This window comes from Pollachius pollachius (assembly GCF_949987615.1).
Source record: "Pollachius pollachius genome assembly, chromosome: 11".
NCBI classification, from domain to species: domain Eukaryota; kingdom Metazoa; phylum Chordata; class Actinopteri; order Gadiformes; family Gadidae; genus Pollachius; species Pollachius pollachius.
The window spans coordinates 18,580,874-18,597,314 of record NC_136944.1 but is presented as its reverse complement, the minus strand read 5'-3'; the positions used below and the strand labels follow the sequence as shown (position 1 = coordinate 18,597,314).

Genomic DNA, 16,441 nt, shown 5'->3' with positions numbered 1-16,441 from the left:
CTCAGTGAAGGAGGCATGCCAATTGGTATCCTGCTCCATGTGAGCAAGGATGAAGTCAGCCAAACAACTGGTATTCTGCTCTTGAAAGTAGACTCGTGACAGTCGTTCACTTTCGACTTTGGGGAGCATTGTGCAATCCAGACGCAAAATTGAGTCAGGTGTGGAACAGTTTAGCAGCACCAGTTTAGATGCTTGCAGTATGTCTGCTTCTGAGGTTTCCAATTCCTGCCTGCTCCTTTCAATCACTTGAAGAATCACTGAAGCACATGTGTCCGAATGGTAGCCGATGAAGACATCTGGTGCTTGGTATTTGTACCCCTGAGGCCCCACGGTGTGTTGTTTGCTGAGAGAAACAAACTGCTCCACCCATCTTTCCAACTTCTTCACAGTACTCTTCTGCTCCTTCTTGAGGACAGTGTGGATGTCCAGGTAGTGCTTCTCCAGCCGGTTGATGAGTGGTATTGGGAACTGCTTGTAGACAACCTCCTTTTCCTCGATGACGATGAGTCTGAAGTCATTATGCACCCTGCATTTGACGCGGTGGGTTCCAAGTCCAAGGTCTACGTATTTTTGCCCTCCGAGGTAGACATAGTACTGGTTAAGAGCATCATAGAGACTTTCGTAAAGGTTCTGCAAGTTCAGGAGGATAACAGTGTGCCCCGTTTCCATGCAGATCTTCACTCGGTTGATGTTGCGACATATTTGGGTGTACTCTTGATCTTTTGGGAAGCTGGAGCCAAAGATTATTTCAGGCTGTTTGTTTTCTGAAAAAAAAGTTTGCTGCAAGATCTGCAGGGCAGCATAATTCTTAGTGAGAACCAGCAAGTATCTGCACTCTTCCTCCTGTCCGCTAGCCAAAATGTTCTGCCTCACAAGGTCATTAACATCAATGCTGTCAAGATTGGGTGTAATGTCAAGCCTAGCAGTGAAAACAGTGAGTATGTCATTGTCTTTTCCACTGAAGTTTCTCAACACTGCCTCAACAATTTTCTGCTCACTGGGCTTCTTTCCAGTACCTTTGGTTATTGCAAAAATCATCTTGACCAAGCTGTAGTAGTCCCGGAGACCAAAGAAGCCCTTTCCTTGTTTTCGGCAGACATCCAAGTAGGCCCTGGCAAAGGGCTTGAAGAGATCTCTTACTTCCTCCAAAAGCATTGCATCAGATGAGCATATGCCTTTTGCACTCTCAAGGAGCTCTTTCTCATCAGGGTCACCACGGGAGACAAAGATGCCTCTGTTCATCTTTGCAGGGTCTAGAGCCCAGTTGGAGATGCCGATAAAACCAACTCTCTTGTGAGGCAGTGGTTCATCATCGATGCATCCTTCTTCTAGTAAAGGATGAAGTGTTTTCAGTGGCATTTTAGGAGAGTCTTCGGCCAACCCAATTTCATCCAATACCACAACAGAAATGTACTCATCTAGGTTCCTGCCTACTTGGAAACGACCACATTGCTTGAACGTATTAATGATGCCCTCTGGGGTTGAATGGGGGCTACACTGGAAGGACACCAAATGGATTTGTTTCAACTTTTTGAAGAGCTCACTGTGAGCTGCTTGGCCTTGCATTGCATCTGCCACAAGAGTTTTAGAGAGAGATTTTGAACTTCCAGGCTTTCCAACCAAAAATAAGGGAATCCTAAGTTCAATGCATAGGACCATCATGAAGACATTCTCTTTGAGTGCACTGTTTTTTGCAATTGTTTCACCCATAGGCACCCCACTTAAAAGTAGATCCTGCATAAGTGAGATTTCCTGCATTACTCTCACTGGGGTGCAGTCCATTTTTTTACAGAATTCCTGTCTGTATTCGTCTTTGTTTTCCAAGCAGGCATGGTAACAGACCCCTGCAGCCATGATCAGAGACCAGAGGACAGGGTCTCGAACCTTTCTTTCTCTCTGGTGTACTTCCTTCGTAAGACCCTGCTGTTTTTTCTCAAATTCTTCAAGTTCCGTGAAGAACATGACGTGTTTCTCATAAAACCACATGAAGGCTTGCATGCAGCGCTCCACATCCCGCAGACTGACGAAGCTGCACTCATCTTTTCTTTTTCGCATATATCTCTGAGAATCTGCAAGGACATCTGTGATGATCTTGATGTATGCTCCATTGATTGCTTTGAGTCCAACTACTCTCTGCACAATCTGTTGAATGTACATTTCCTCTGTGTTATCATTCAGTTGTCCAAAATCCCATACCAGAGGAATCATACTTGGTGGCAAGGCCTGAACTCTGTAAACTAATTGGCGGAGTGGGATGGAACCAAGCTTTTCATCCGTCTCCTCAGCTCGGACTCGATAACCAAGGCCAGCAGACTCTAGCTTTGTAATCATTTCCTCTGTGTGTTTACGATAAGGGTTGCATGCTGCTATTATTTGCAATCCACAGTTGGGTCTCAAACTTTCACCTTTCACGGTATGGTCACAAATGATCTCCTTGATGCTGCCGATAGCCTCCGTTGTGTTTGCCTCGTCAAAGAACAGGACAGAATCAAAGCCATAGTTTTCTTTGTTTGTCAAAGATATCGCTTCAGCTTCTCTGACTTTGGTGTAGATTATATCTGAACTTGTTCCTCCATGGACTTTGACCAGTTTCATGTTCTCGGTAGCCACTCCACCTCTTTGCAATTCACACAGATATTTGATGAGCCTAGTCTTACCACAACCTGTCTCACCCATAATAATGACAGGGATGCCACACCTGAAACGCATGTGGATTGCCAAAATCTTGAGGATGTTGTCAGTTGTGAGCTCATATGTTTCGTCAGGATCAAGGGGCCACTGGATTCCAAGGACATGGCAGATACTCTCAATCTTTTCCCCTCTTGGTAGTTGATCAAAGTTGATGTTGAACGGAACTCCCTGCAACTTCAGCCCTTTAAACAGCTCCTTAGTCATGATGTCTTTCTTTATTATCCTCTTGGAAGAGGGGTCGATGGCATCGAGAGAGTTATTTCCATTAGGCTTAAGATGGAAGCCAATGAAGGTCATGGAGACGTGGTCACTATTGAAGAAGATGTATGGGTGTGGTTCTGACTCCCATCGCTTCCTGATCAGAAAAGGGGCCAAATCTTCATCACGCAGGCCACTCAGGTCAAACTGAAGTCTTCCAGGACTCTTGTCAGAAATGTTGAGTGACGGTGTGGCAAAATCTTTAGCCATTAGAATCATGAAGTCAATAACGAAGCTCTTGAATCCTCTTAGAGTTTCACCAACTAAATCAACGTTGCAAAAAACAGATGTCTCACAGTCTTTTAGCTGGAGGTTGAGGAACCAGGCAAAGTTTCTGATCTCTGCCCATGAGGGGTCCATGATGCCACAGTACATGAGGAGCATTTGAAGACATTCCACATGGGACCCTTCGACAGCATTGTATTTGAAGGTGTCAAGATCTCCGCGGTTATGGAATCGTGTGAGGTACTGGTATGGCCTTTGGAAGGCTTCACTCCTGAATTCTTCATCATCCATCAGTGGCTGGTCAGGGTTCTCCATCTCTAGCATCAACACTTCTTTAGGTGGTCTGCAGAAGATGTTTGGAAACCAATCTATGAACGAGCTGTTCATAGTTTGGCTCTATACATGAAAAACAAAAATACAAATGTGAGACTAACATAACAATAACAGGAAGATATATGTAGCACTTTTCAAAACCTTACCTGACGTGAAACATTAATGGGAAATTTCAATGTTGATTTCAAGATTTCAATGAGATACAACTGCTTGTTGCAACACTTCCACATCATTCCCTCAGAGTCCATCAGATAACGAAGGATCAGCAATTTAAATAGAAAGTCGTGAAGGCCTTTTCGAACCTTTGTGAAGACCGTACAAGTAAAAGATTAGAAAAATAAAAACAAAAAATGTATGATGTTTACTACATTCAATTAAAGTTGATTTAACAAAAGGCTACTTACCGATGACGTGACATCTAAATGGAAAATTGTCAAATCTCTTTTCTTGGTGCTTTCCAGCAGAGACTGAAGGATGGCATTCTCGTCCACCTTTGGTTCAATCAAGCGAATGCATTTTAACACTGATGGCCTTTCGCTCGATTGCTTCAGTTTCCCATGTAGTCTCTTCACATAGAGGGATTTACCTGAAGTGAAAGACAGGATGCTCTTCAAAATAGTGTCTGCTAAAGTTTTTTCAGATATGGGGTCTGCCACATAGACACTGGTACTCACCCACACCAGCTCTTTCTGATGACACAACTCCAACAGAGAGTCGGTCTCTGAACACAGCTGCGGCGCTGCACTCATCAGCGGGGACACTATAGTGTCTGCTCAGGTAGCTCTGAATCCTGGCTGTAGGTTCCTGAGGGACCATGTGCAAGCGGTATTGACTGAAGGCTGAGGGAATATATGCATGTTCACGCTCGGAACTGCAGACCATGACTAGTCTGTAATCTTCTCTCCTTTTCATTTTCATTCGCTGGAAGAAACCCTCGACTTTGGAGCTCACGTCGTAGGTCAGAAGGTCACCGTAGAGCAGAGTGTAGATCTTTCGTCCGCTGTAGCCAGGGGTGAGACAGCGTCTCAGGAACAGCTCCACTTGTTCATAAGATGTTGAAGAGTTGCATAGTAGGACTTCATCATATGTGGGCATTGCCTCATTTTCATCGCTCATGTAAATGGAGATGCAAGTGTTGAAGACCATTTCCTGTGAGCAGACAATGAGGTTGGGATTCCCAGTAGTCAGGCATTTTGGCATCCCTCTTGCTGTGAATGAATTCCCTTTACTTTGCTTGTCTGCCAGTTTTTCCAATAATTTGCCAAGGCCTTTTATATTGAGAATATGTGGAAGGAAACTATCCATGTCCTTCGTGTAACTATTCCAGAGTAAATCAAATTTTCGGAAACAATTTGTCTTTTCCACGAGAAGAACTGAGTCCCCTGTGATTGAAGAATCCCCTATCAAATGTTCTGGCTCTTCAACAAAAGTTTGAAATTCAATGGCTTGGATTGTTTCTTCTTGATTGGTGATGATTTCATGCCAGACCTCTCTTAAATCTGTTGGTGTACAATTAGGCTGGACAAAAGAGAGCATCATTAAAACCTCAACCTCCAAATCAGCCACATTTTGCGGAGATAGCTTACTGCACAGATATACAATCTGTTCTGCTGTGTAATAGTTTAGGTAGTAATGTTTGGATCTTTGTTTGTCAACAAAGTCATTCCAATAGTTGAGGCACTTCTCAATTTTCTTGCAAAACTCTGGAAGCTGAATGTCAATTTCTCCATCCACGACAATAACATCAGCCACATTGTCAAGTTTGAAGTCAATAATGATACTTGACCGTTCATTGCTTAAGCTGCAATTGATTTTCACTTCCCAGCTTCTGAATAGAGGGTTGCCAGCTGTGTACAAAGCAATGAAAGCCTCAGCTAGTCTTTGAACATTGGCAAAGACCTGAGAAGATAAATACAAATGAAAACATTTAGTAGAAGTAGCAGGAGAGGTAGTAGTAGTAGTAGTATTAGTAGTAGTAATAATTATTAGTACTTTGCTTATAAACCTGACCTTTTTTACTACATTCATTTGATTCAAAATGTATTGCTACTTTCTGTGAGAGCAAATTTGCACAGCGGCGAAAGCCAATCACATGTTGACCTGCCTCTGCAAAGTGGTCCACCTCATGCTGGCTCTGGTCTCCTTTCCCAGACATAAGCATGAGTTTGTTCTGGAGCTCCCGTAGGTCTTCAAGCGTGTACCAGCGCAATTCCTCTTCCTCGCCGTGCTGCTCTGGAATTTGCAGCTTTAAGGCTGTGTCAAGGCTCAACTGCAATAGAAGAATACACCATGTAACTGCCTCCCAAAAGGTATTGTGACATGCATGTAGAGACGACATCTACTGTCAACATGCACCTCTAAATCTTCCTAAAAGAGGTACTAAGGTGGGAAGAGTAACAACAAGAGCAACAAGATTGGACATTTTTAGGACCTTCAACGGCGATTCCAGAGTTTGTTAACGTTTTTTTTCAAATATTTAAATCTGCTGTTAGTTACACTACCAGTTATTTTGTTCCTAAAAAAATAACAAAACACTAATTACTATTAACAGCATAATAAACATTGCAGACAATATATAAGACCGCATTACTATCAGCATTAACTACAGTAGCAATCAGTTATTTACCCTCTTTACATTACGTGCACTGATCACATAGGTGCCCTTGGTGTTGATGGAGGATGCTAAAGAAAGCGAGGAGAGTTCAACTGAGCCATGACTCTCCTTCACTGTCTTAAGCCATTGCAGATTGCGTGCAGTGTCGACCTGAAACAAAAAACAGCATGCTTTAAGGTTTTGTACATACATAAAATATTGAAATCCAACCTACAGTGGGGATTATTTTATCTAACCAGTTTCTTAGGCAAGTCATTGTCATTGTCCAGAGCTCTCCAGAGTTTATTCAGCACTTCCTTGAAGGTTTGAAACCCTGAGTCCTTCTTGAGGTCGTACAGCATTGGCGAGTAGCCAAGAACTGCATCGTGAAAGCAAGCAACGCGATCCACATCCAAGGCATTCTCTCCAGCATAAATGGAGGCCAGGTCAACAAACACCTTCAGCTCATTAATGTCTAAAATAATGAAAACATTTGTTGTATCACAAATGCAAGGGTTTTCTTGATCAATACTCATGAATATTAGAACACTGGAATACACTCTCAATATTGATATGAGTGATAAGCAACAAATATTACCTTCGAGGGCTTCTTTTACCCAATGGACAAATTGTCCACTGTGGCCCAACCGTTTTAGACATTTTCTGCGTGAGGAATTGATGTCTACAAGAACCATCTTGGCCTGATTTAAGTTATCATCAATTCGATTGAGGGGTTCTTCTTTAAAGTCTTCATTTGTCTGAAGAGAAAAAAATAGTGTAAAATTAATGAACTGGATTCAAATTCAATATGTTGATAATGCTGATGACCATTATGAATTTATTATTAAAATCACAAAATATATTATTGTTATTAGTGTTATTTTTATTTTTTTACATTTAAAAGATAATAATGCAGGCCAAAGATTGTTGGCTTATATTATCTTTAAGAGAAAGGTTTTGAGGTCAGATGAAGGTGACTTACAACTTCCAGCAATGTCTGCAAGACACTGAAGTCACCTTGAAGACACAGTGTCTCCTTGACAAGCATGATAGCTTGAGCCGATTCTACAGCAAGATGAAGTTTGTGGTACTGCTGAATCTGCAGAGCCCTCTGCTCGATCCACTGTTTGTCATTTGAAGGTTCCACTCTGCACATTATATCAAAGTCCTGCTTAAGTTCGTTGTACTTCCCATCGTAATCTTTGAGGAGTGTGTCAACTTTCCCAAGCTTTATGCTGCCATCCATCAGGCAACGATATATGTTTTGGTACTCATCATAACAGGGCTTGAATATGTCATCGTGTATCATGATCGGTGTGGCCATTATATCAGCATCACCAGTTTTCTCAGGGTCTACATATAGTCTTGCCTGTTTTTTCCAGCAACATTTGAACAAGTGGCTGTCTCTGTAGGTGTTCAGGACCACAGCCATTTCTCTGATGTCTTTGTCAAGATTGTAGTATGTTACCACAATAGGAATTGGGGGAGACTGCTCGATGAATGTGTGAACCTCCATGAAACTGTTGAGGTTCATGGTCTCAATGTTAATCTGTTGGCTTGCTTCCAAGGTACCGCCATTAACTGTTATTGGGATTAAACAATAACGTTATATAACAAGTGAGTAAGTGGGGTTAAATTGAATTGGGGGTAAATATAATAAATAATAAATTCAAGTTACACATACCTGTCATATATTCTTCCAGTATGTGGCTCATTTTCACAACAACATCGACAAGAGCCTTTTCGTTGTACACAGCTCTCATTTCAGCTTCTCTCTGATTTAACAACGTATGCATTCTACCCTCGTCCTGATATGGAGGATGTTCGGTGATATCTGTAAATTACATATCACACCGTTTTACCGTTTTCGTCTGTTAAACCTTAATATTCTTTAAAAAATATCACTGGCTATTCGTTTTTATCATGCTCAATGTGAAACTAATCAATTACACAGATTTCATTTTATAAAATATGATATACCAATTACCGATTTCATGCAATTCTAAGAAGGCTTGGGGTTTTTCCAAGATGAACTTGAGCAGGTTGATCTTAATATTTCCATTGACCAGCTGATCCGTGATGGCTGTGAAGGAGGATCTTGCTATCGCAATTAGGTTTTTAGCCTCATCTGAGAGTTTCTCAATCGGCTTCTCATTTGCACCTGAAAAAATATATATAACTCCAATTTATTACATTTCTTGAAACGGGTGAACTCAATATGAATAATATCGAGTGAGAAAAAATATCTACTATTCAACATAATGACAGATGATGATGGTTCAGAAAATCTGGTTTGGAAGCACTCTGGTGGAAGGATTACTGTGACCCCGGGCGGGGCAGGGGTAACATAATTTCTGGCGGCAAAATTGCTCTTGATGCCCTATTTCAAACCACTGCCACCCGCTCAAACAATTTGAGTAAACTGTACATTGTTTGTCGTGTTTACCAAGTAGTTTGAATAAATCTTTGGCAGCCGTCCAAGAGAGGATGTGTCGAAAAACGTCTTCATTCTGATCCATTTCTTGAGTGTTGTTTGGCCATGACTTCTGAATGATGGCTGAAATGAGTTTTCCAAACTTACAGTTGAGTTTCAACTTTGCAAAAAGATTTCCCTCCTGCTTTGTCTGTTTTAAAAAAATGATCAAAACAAAATGACATGCATTAACTATATATATATATATATATATATATACACATATATATACATACATACATACATACATACATACATACATACATACATACATACATATACACATACACATACAACCACACACTTCCCTTATTGGGTATTGCCTAATATGATAGCTCTTTGTTCTACCTTGTCTGATGACCTTGTGATTCGACATAAAAAATAGCTACAATACAATACAATAACCAACAATACATTGAATATAAAATCGATAAGATGAAAAATATTATTTCTTTAAATATTCATACCAGGCACAATGAGGTGACTGCCTCTAGAGCACACTTCTCGATAACAGCAGCCACATTTGGATGAGAATGACTGAGTTCTTCATTCTTTGAGCAGTAGAATTCAATTTGAGGCAATGCAGGTACCTAAAGCCACACAAACATGTTAACATTTTGAATTTCCCCATGAAAGTATATGTATTTTCAAAAATTCTGTTAACACCTTCTGTAATGTGTCCTCCAAATCCCTTGTCAAAGTAATTCTCCATTCCTTTATTAAATTGAGCGAGATTACATTTTCCCACATCTGTAAAGGAATCAATAAAGAGCAGAATTTAACAAAAATACAAAATCTTAATATTTTGTATTTCAATAAATAGTGCAGACCACTACCATGCAATCTTTTGGGGGCACTCACTTGAATTTCACTCTCAGAACTATTGCCTCGGATGAAGTAGGAAGCATAAATGGACGTTTTTTTGAAGGTCTGACTGATCCATTTTCTCATGACGGACATCGCTTGATATAACATCTCAAGGTCTTTTGCATACTGCTCATCATCTGTCCCATCTTGAGCCACCTTTTAAGAGGATCAACACTCATGACATCTGGAAGCTTAGAAGTTGGTTCATCCAGCTGAGATAATCCCACAAACCTGGTTCTGGTCTCGGAGGTCTGCAACCAGTGCGACGAGATTCAAGCAGGCCACTGGAATTTCCGTGTGGGTCCGACGCCTAAACTGTGAAGGTTGGACTGCTTTGCAGATCTTCTCCAGCAATTGCACCGCAGCTGCGACACATTCTCTTAGGTAAGCTACACTAAAAGCACTGAAAAAAATTATTGGATTGCCAATTAGCATCTCAGAATTGTCTGTACATAAAAAAAGGCAGTATATTCATGCAATTATTTATTTCAAAGTAAATCACCTGTACTTTTGCCCATTAAGACTCTGTTGAACATACGAGAGAATGTCGGATAGATTCTGTGAAAAAAATTCTAAATCAATTTAACTTTTTCACGAATTCAACTTTTCACAGTAACGTGTTTAACAATGAATGTGTTGCATTCTTCACCTGGTGATTCATGGAAATGATGTCGCGAGAAGTCTTATGGTAAATTAAATGAAGGATGTCCAACAGCTGGATGTTAGTGATTCTGCTGAACTCAACCAGTTCATCAATGGGCACCAGACACATCCAGGATCGGGCGGTCAGTGGATCAATCTCCAGTAAATGTTGATTTTGACTCATCAGTTTTCGTAAATCCCTAAAAATGAAGCAGGTTAAATGAATATATAATAAAGTAAATTAATTAACTAAGAAAAAATACATGAAAGGTGGAAAGGTGTCCATTGCAATTTCCCATAACATATTTTTGCATAACAAGCTTACTGTATATCCAGATTTTGCAAGTATTCTTCGTGCAATCCTTTACCCTCCAAACCGTTCCAAGATAGGTCAGGCTTGGAGAGAGGTAGTGGCTGGAAAGGTGTGGAGTTAGTCTGGAGGAGGTGGAGAAGAGGAAGCACCAAAATCCACCCATGTAGTCTCTCAAGTGTCACAGTATTGATCAGCCATACCAGTAGCTCTGGAAGACTGAACAAATAACAACAAAGAGCAGTCATGGTTCCTGAACAGAAGTATCAAAGCTTGAATATTCATACAGCAGATTGCCAAAAACAACCTAATTAGGTCCTATTAGAGGACCTAATGATGAACTGATCTTCAAAGTGTGAAAAAAGGTTCAAGAAAGATCCTTCCTCTTATGTTATTAGAAAATTAATCCATTACCTCCATTACCTTTAAGCTAAATAGAATCGTGAAAAGGTCAATATAATTGAATTGAAGGTGTTTAAGATAAAGAAAACTACCTACTCTTTGAGAAAACATAGTGACAATTTGTCCCAATACTGGAGAAACTCTTCTTTGTTGAGCTTTGGAAAGCACAGGGCTTGGCAGAGTCTATGCAGTTCCACTTCATCAAGTTGGATACCATAATGGCGGCACACATGCAGCATGATAACTGCTGCTCTCATGGGATCTTCAATGAAGGTACCCCTCTTCCTATCTCTTTCTTCCAACTGAGGAATCACTTTTTCGAGCATGAATTGCTTCATCAACACCCGGACCTGAGAATTTCAAGCGAAGGCAAAAGTATAGGTTGATTGTTAATATACCAGAATCAACGGAGCACAAGATATTGTGCTGAACAGTTTAGACTTACTCGTTAGTTTAGGACAAAATGAAAACACAAAAGTTATCATTTTAACATTTAACCATTACAGAAAGCTACGGATTCTTCTATATCTCAATTTAAAACATTTTGATCTGGCTCTTGACATTAAGACATTATTTCAGGAATATTCCTCAGTGCATGCTGTGCTTGCTTTTTCCTTACTGCATTTTCTCCATATTTGAGAGAGTTCCACTTTTTTGGTGTGTCCTCATACACAAATGGGTTTCCATAAGTGTCAAAAAACTGTTTCAATTGGATGAGGAAATTCTTCAAGTGGATGTCAGTCCAATTCCGAAGGAGATCAAATATGGTGTCCAGCATGATGTTTCCTGCAATATCTCTGCCTTGGACATTCTTTGAAGGATTTTGGGATGGGAAGTTACCCTTGGGTGGTGCTTTACAGATGATGTCATCATACTGATGCCAGTCCCCTTTCACATAAAAATATATCACATGTTTAATTGGACAAAGTTAAAATGGCACCTCATGTACTAATAAAAGTGTTAGCGAATGAACAGAGAATTTTTGCATCTCTTACCTTCCTCATTGAGGAGTACGGACTTCACAAACAAACAGCGATTTGTACCTTGCTTCATATCTAATTTCAATTCAATCAATTTGTAAATGTGTTCAAACTTATATTTTTTCTTTTTGGCCTTGTAGACAACATATTTGTATGGTATGCTGTTATTCAGGATGGTTTCTTTTGTTGTCTTAAATGTTCCCTCAACTAAAAATCCATGCTTCCCAAGATCCCTGTATTAAAAAAAAAGAAAAAACATAGCACACAAAAGAATCCACAGAATATGGTACAGTATTTGTACATTGTATTTTGGAATAATATCCCTAGAATACAAAAACTACTTTAAGGCTTGATATGCACTTTGAGTCAATGTCGAATATCAATACATAAAGGCTAAAATCATTGATGTAGCAGCAATTAAGTACAGCATATGCACTTACTTAGTCGTAAAAACCTCAACCAAGTCCTCGTTCCATGTCCCAATATGGTTGCCAGCTCTGATAAATATTCGGTCGGCCTTCTGAAGATCAAAATCCTTTGACAAAACCGCATGAAAGAAGATTGTGAGCCTGTCCCTTGCAGCAACTGTTGGGTTTGCATTGTTTATCCTAAAATGTAAAAAAGACAAAATGTTATTAAAATGGTCAAGGAGATGCATTTTTCAATTTATGTTTTACAATTTAAGACTCTATTCTACTGATGGCTCTGGTTCACCTTTTTGGTGGAGGTTCAACGCATTCCTCAGATTCTTGATTGTCTCTGGTCCTTTCGATATCATCAGGACTTTCTGATGCATCTCCTCCCCCAGCAGCTGACAGCTGAGTCCCTGAACCTTCAACCTTAGCCTCTGTGTCAACGCTTGAACCAGTGTGTTGCTGTAGAAGATACACAATTGGTCCAGTTAGTAGCATGCATTCAACCTTCCACTGAGTATTGTTGAAATCACTTATTTTCACAAGCCGGTTGCTTTTTAAAAGTCCTTAAAAGGTTGTATCAGCGATGCTAGGCCGAAACATAAATGATCACATTCATCTGATCTTTCCTCATGATCCGCTAGCTGCCCCCCCGATAAGCAGGCCGTCAAAAAAACGCGTCTCTGTAGGCAGCCTATGCTCCGAGATGATACTACCAACCACTCAAAACCAAAATAAATAGTATTCCAACCAATCACCGACAAGCGGTTGGTGTGGGGTTTTGCTGCGTTCATGATTTTTTACTGGATGCACTAAACACGGAAGGGAGGGGTGAGCTGGCTCTGGTTTGTTTGGGATCTCGCTTCAAATACCAACAGAAGTGACGTCACCCAACATCGCTGATAAAACCTTTAACTGTCAATCGAATTACCTTCTTTTCAGCAGCAGGGCCTTGTTCACCAGTTGGTTGTTGCTTCCCTTGTTGGTCTTGTGGACCACTTTTCACCTGCTTCTTGGATTGGTGAGTATCATCTGTATCTGTATCCATGGATGGTTTCTGATCCCCTTTATTATTCCTATTTTTGGTGTTATCCTTCTTGGTCTTCTCACTTAGGTTCGTCTGCTTGGTGGACTTTGTCCCTTTATCGTCTTGGGGTTTTGTTTCATCTCCCAAATTGGTGGAAGAAATTGAGTGTACCTGAGCTGACTTAGATGACCCAACTTGTGTTGACTTGGATGCCTCATCCGGAACGGACTTCGATGACTCATCCTGAACAGACTTGGATGATTCAGACTTTGCTAAATCATCCTGAACATACTTTGATGACACATTCAGAACAGACTTTGATACCTCATCCTGAACAGACTTGGATGCCAGATCCTGAACAGACTTGGATGACTCATCCTGAACAGACCTGGATGACTCATCCTGAACAGACCTGGATGACTCATCCTGAACAGACTTGGATGACTCATCCTGAACAGACTTGGATGACTCATCCTGAACAGACTTTGATGGCTCATCCTGAACAGACTTTGATGACTCACCCTGAATAGACATGGATGCCTCAACCTGAGCTGACTTGGATGCCTCATCCGCAAGAGACTTGGATGCTTTATCTGGAACAGACATGGATGCATCATCCCGAAAAGACTTGGATGCCTCATCCTGAACAGACTTGGATGACTCACCCTGAGCTGACTTGAATGCCTGAGAAGGTTTTTTTACAGTTCTTTCACCAATGATTTTGTTATCTGGAGTGGCAATAGAAAAACTGTCAGTAACTGGATATTCAGTACTTTCTCCAGTATTCAGATTGCAAGTTGTGCCCTCAGAAGGTTGGATAGTGCAGTAAGCTTTCAATGAACTAGGCTGGGTCTCTGGTGTGGAATAGGCATCAGTGAGTAGGCCTGTACTATTCTCCCCTTCGTTGGCATTAAAATCTCTTTCAGAATATTCTCCTTGTATATTTGGCAGGTTGTCATCCATTGTTTTCGTTCTGGCCCCTTTCTTCTTCTTTTCCTATCAAGAATAACATGTAACATGACTAGCATTAATACACAAAAACAAACACATCTGGGAATATATATACTAGGGCTGTAATAAGTCGTAAATCGATTAAAAAAAAAGAAATTATTTGCATTAAACCCTTGTTGTTATTCCTTTGAACTATATACAGCACACTCTCACGCTGCATAATCTAGTTTTTATCAGCTGATCCTTTTATGAGTCTGACTCTGATACGGCGGTGCTTCAACGCTCAGAAGACCTATGGCTTCCATAGTATGAGAGTAGCCCATTTCCAATTTCAAAATATCACAAAGCAAATAGGTGGTTGGAACATTTTGCAAAGTTTGGATGAAATTGCACAGCGCTATTCACGTCAAGTCAAATCACGCAAGCGCTATTGTGGGTGTCTAGTCGCTGTAAAAGGAAGAACATTGTAACCTATTCTAATCCTATTTATGGAATTACCAACCTGTTATTAATGTTAGCAGACAGTCATACTCTGTGAATATGCACTTAAACTTTTAAAACACACAAATGCATGTTTGTTCATGGATTCTTGTATAGAGGGGATCCTGGGACGCATCGACGTGTGCATGTGCATCATTCCCTCTCGCGATAGTGAACGACGCACACGCACTGTTTACCAGCAACTCACCAGCAAAAGGATTTACTGCAACTGGCATGCCAGCATGGCTTCTAAAACAATAACAGCAGCGTAGCTACCGCTGAGGCCAATAGTGCATGTGAATACTTGAAAGAGTTTTATGAACAAACAAAAAGGATTTAAAGGGTAAAAACTATCCGAACGGCAGCCACATCGGCAACAAATTTAAAAACACATATTGAATTGAAGCATTCAACCAGTCTTGGGAAATATTTGTGACTTAATGACGATCATCACAAGAAGGGTGAGCCCTTGAGCCAACAGCTTCAAAGTTCCTTCACCCAAGTCAAACTCACCGCATTTTGTGAAGGACCGGCGGCTGTGGTTAGCTTGATTTCTCACTTTCTGCATAGAGTGAACCATTGCTTAGTGGTAAAACATACACTTGCACGTTTTTTTCTTAGCTATTGCAAGTAATCTTGATTTTATAGTAGTATTCCGTAATTAATTTAGTTTGGGCAGTGGCAATGATTGTGGGGGGATGAGGGTTGATGGGTAGTAGGAGGTTCTACAGAAAAGGGTTAGTTTTATGGGACTGTGAACTTGGTTCAAATTTCAAAATTTAAGTTAAGTTAATTTTAATCTGTGTGAACTGAACTCTGAGCTAGCTTTTGCGAAGTGTCAACACTGTCGACGCGCTTAAGCAATTCTTCTCTGATTGCTGACATGCAATCAGACATTTTGAATGGCTGAATATATAATTCCATCAAATATAGGCCTATTTTTTGTTCTTTTTGTGTGTGTGTGTGTGTGTGTGTGTGTGTGTGTGTGTGTGTGTGTGTGTGTGTGTGTGTGTGTGTGTGTGTGTGTGTGTGTGTGTGTGTGTGTATGTGATGACGTCATCTACGACTAGTTGACGTGTCGACTTCATTCATAGAAAGGTTGACTTAAAGAAATCTTCAGTTTTGCAACCCCTAACATACTTACATACATCAGTAAAGAATACCAAAGTGAGCGCAGCCCTTATGGGCGCAGGGTGGGCAGGCGAAACCATAGCTTTTCTGAAAATAATGGCGACACGCTGGAGTAAAAAGACCTTGTATGCAGGCTCTGGGTTTTCTTTTGGAGTTTTGGCATATTTGAGAGGAAAAGGTACACCACCCCCTACTGGCCTGGTATGCCTCTTTTTTTTACGGAACGGAAAACTTAAAAAAAAAATTAAAAAAAACCTCTGTTGTTGTGTGGACGGGGCCTTAGAGGGATGGTCATCAAATGCAAACTGATAATGCAAAAATATTATCATGTGACACCACATGTACATACTTGCTTCTTCGTTTCATCAGAGTCCCCTTCAACAAGCGGTTTGGGGGAGTCAGTCGATTCTTCCACAGGAAGGAAAGGCACTGTGTCCGAGGTATTTGAAAGAGGATCTCTCTCTGTGTTTTGAGTCAGAAATTATTAAGCATTAAAATATAGACACAACATCAGCAAAATGGATGCTACCACAACATAATTATTTTAGTGAACCATTTTCAGAGAAACTAGTTTTATGGGAAGTATGCTGTAGCTTATATGTATTCCTTAAAGTTAGTCTAACTTAAAGGTTGTATCAGCGATGTTGAGTGTTAATCTGTTGGTA

General features: G+C 40.5%; 1 protein-coding gene across 2 annotated transcripts in view; it reads right to left on the bottom strand.

The window, feature by feature from the left end:
• The window catches only part of LOC307082738 (E3 ubiquitin-protein ligase rnf213-alpha-like), a 42,606-nt gene that overhangs the window by 18,298 nt on the left and 7,867 nt on the right, over positions 1 to 16,441 (bottom strand). For both annotated transcript variants that reach the window (XM_079746404.1, XM_079746405.1), the window contains 26 exons: positions 16,126 to 16,238; positions 13,119 to 14,210; positions 12,489 to 12,649; positions 12,215 to 12,382; positions 11,790 to 12,007; positions 11,414 to 11,682; positions 10,891 to 11,144; positions 10,408 to 10,611; positions 10,090 to 10,282; positions 9,943 to 9,998; positions 9,672 to 9,843; positions 9,435 to 9,596; positions 9,240 to 9,323; positions 9,041 to 9,163; positions 8,547 to 8,724; positions 8,088 to 8,261; positions 7,785 to 7,934; positions 7,083 to 7,681; positions 6,699 to 6,858; positions 6,358 to 6,575; positions 6,134 to 6,271; positions 5,612 to 5,776; positions 4,182 to 5,406; positions 3,912 to 4,093; positions 3,654 to 3,809; positions 1 to 3,570 (listed from right to left, as the gene is read on the bottom strand). In XM_079746404.1, coding sequence (XP_079602530.1) covers positions 1 to 3,570; positions 3,654 to 3,809; positions 3,912 to 4,093; positions 4,182 to 5,406; positions 5,612 to 5,776; positions 6,134 to 6,271; positions 6,358 to 6,575; positions 6,699 to 6,858; positions 7,083 to 7,681; positions 7,785 to 7,934; positions 8,088 to 8,261; positions 8,547 to 8,724; positions 9,041 to 9,163; positions 9,240 to 9,323; positions 9,435 to 9,596; positions 9,672 to 9,843; positions 9,943 to 9,998; positions 10,090 to 10,282; positions 10,408 to 10,611; positions 10,891 to 11,144; positions 11,414 to 11,682; positions 11,790 to 12,007; positions 12,215 to 12,382; positions 12,489 to 12,649; positions 13,119 to 14,210; positions 16,126 to 16,238 — 10,184 coding nt within the window. The remainder of the gene's footprint in view (positions 3,571 to 3,653; positions 3,810 to 3,911; positions 4,094 to 4,181; positions 5,407 to 5,611; positions 5,777 to 6,133; positions 6,272 to 6,357; positions 6,576 to 6,698; positions 6,859 to 7,082; positions 7,682 to 7,784; positions 7,935 to 8,087; positions 8,262 to 8,546; positions 8,725 to 9,040; positions 9,164 to 9,239; positions 9,324 to 9,434; positions 9,597 to 9,671; positions 9,844 to 9,942; positions 9,999 to 10,089; positions 10,283 to 10,407; positions 10,612 to 10,890; positions 11,145 to 11,413; positions 11,683 to 11,789; positions 12,008 to 12,214; positions 12,383 to 12,488; positions 12,650 to 13,118; positions 14,211 to 16,125; positions 16,239 to 16,441) is intronic.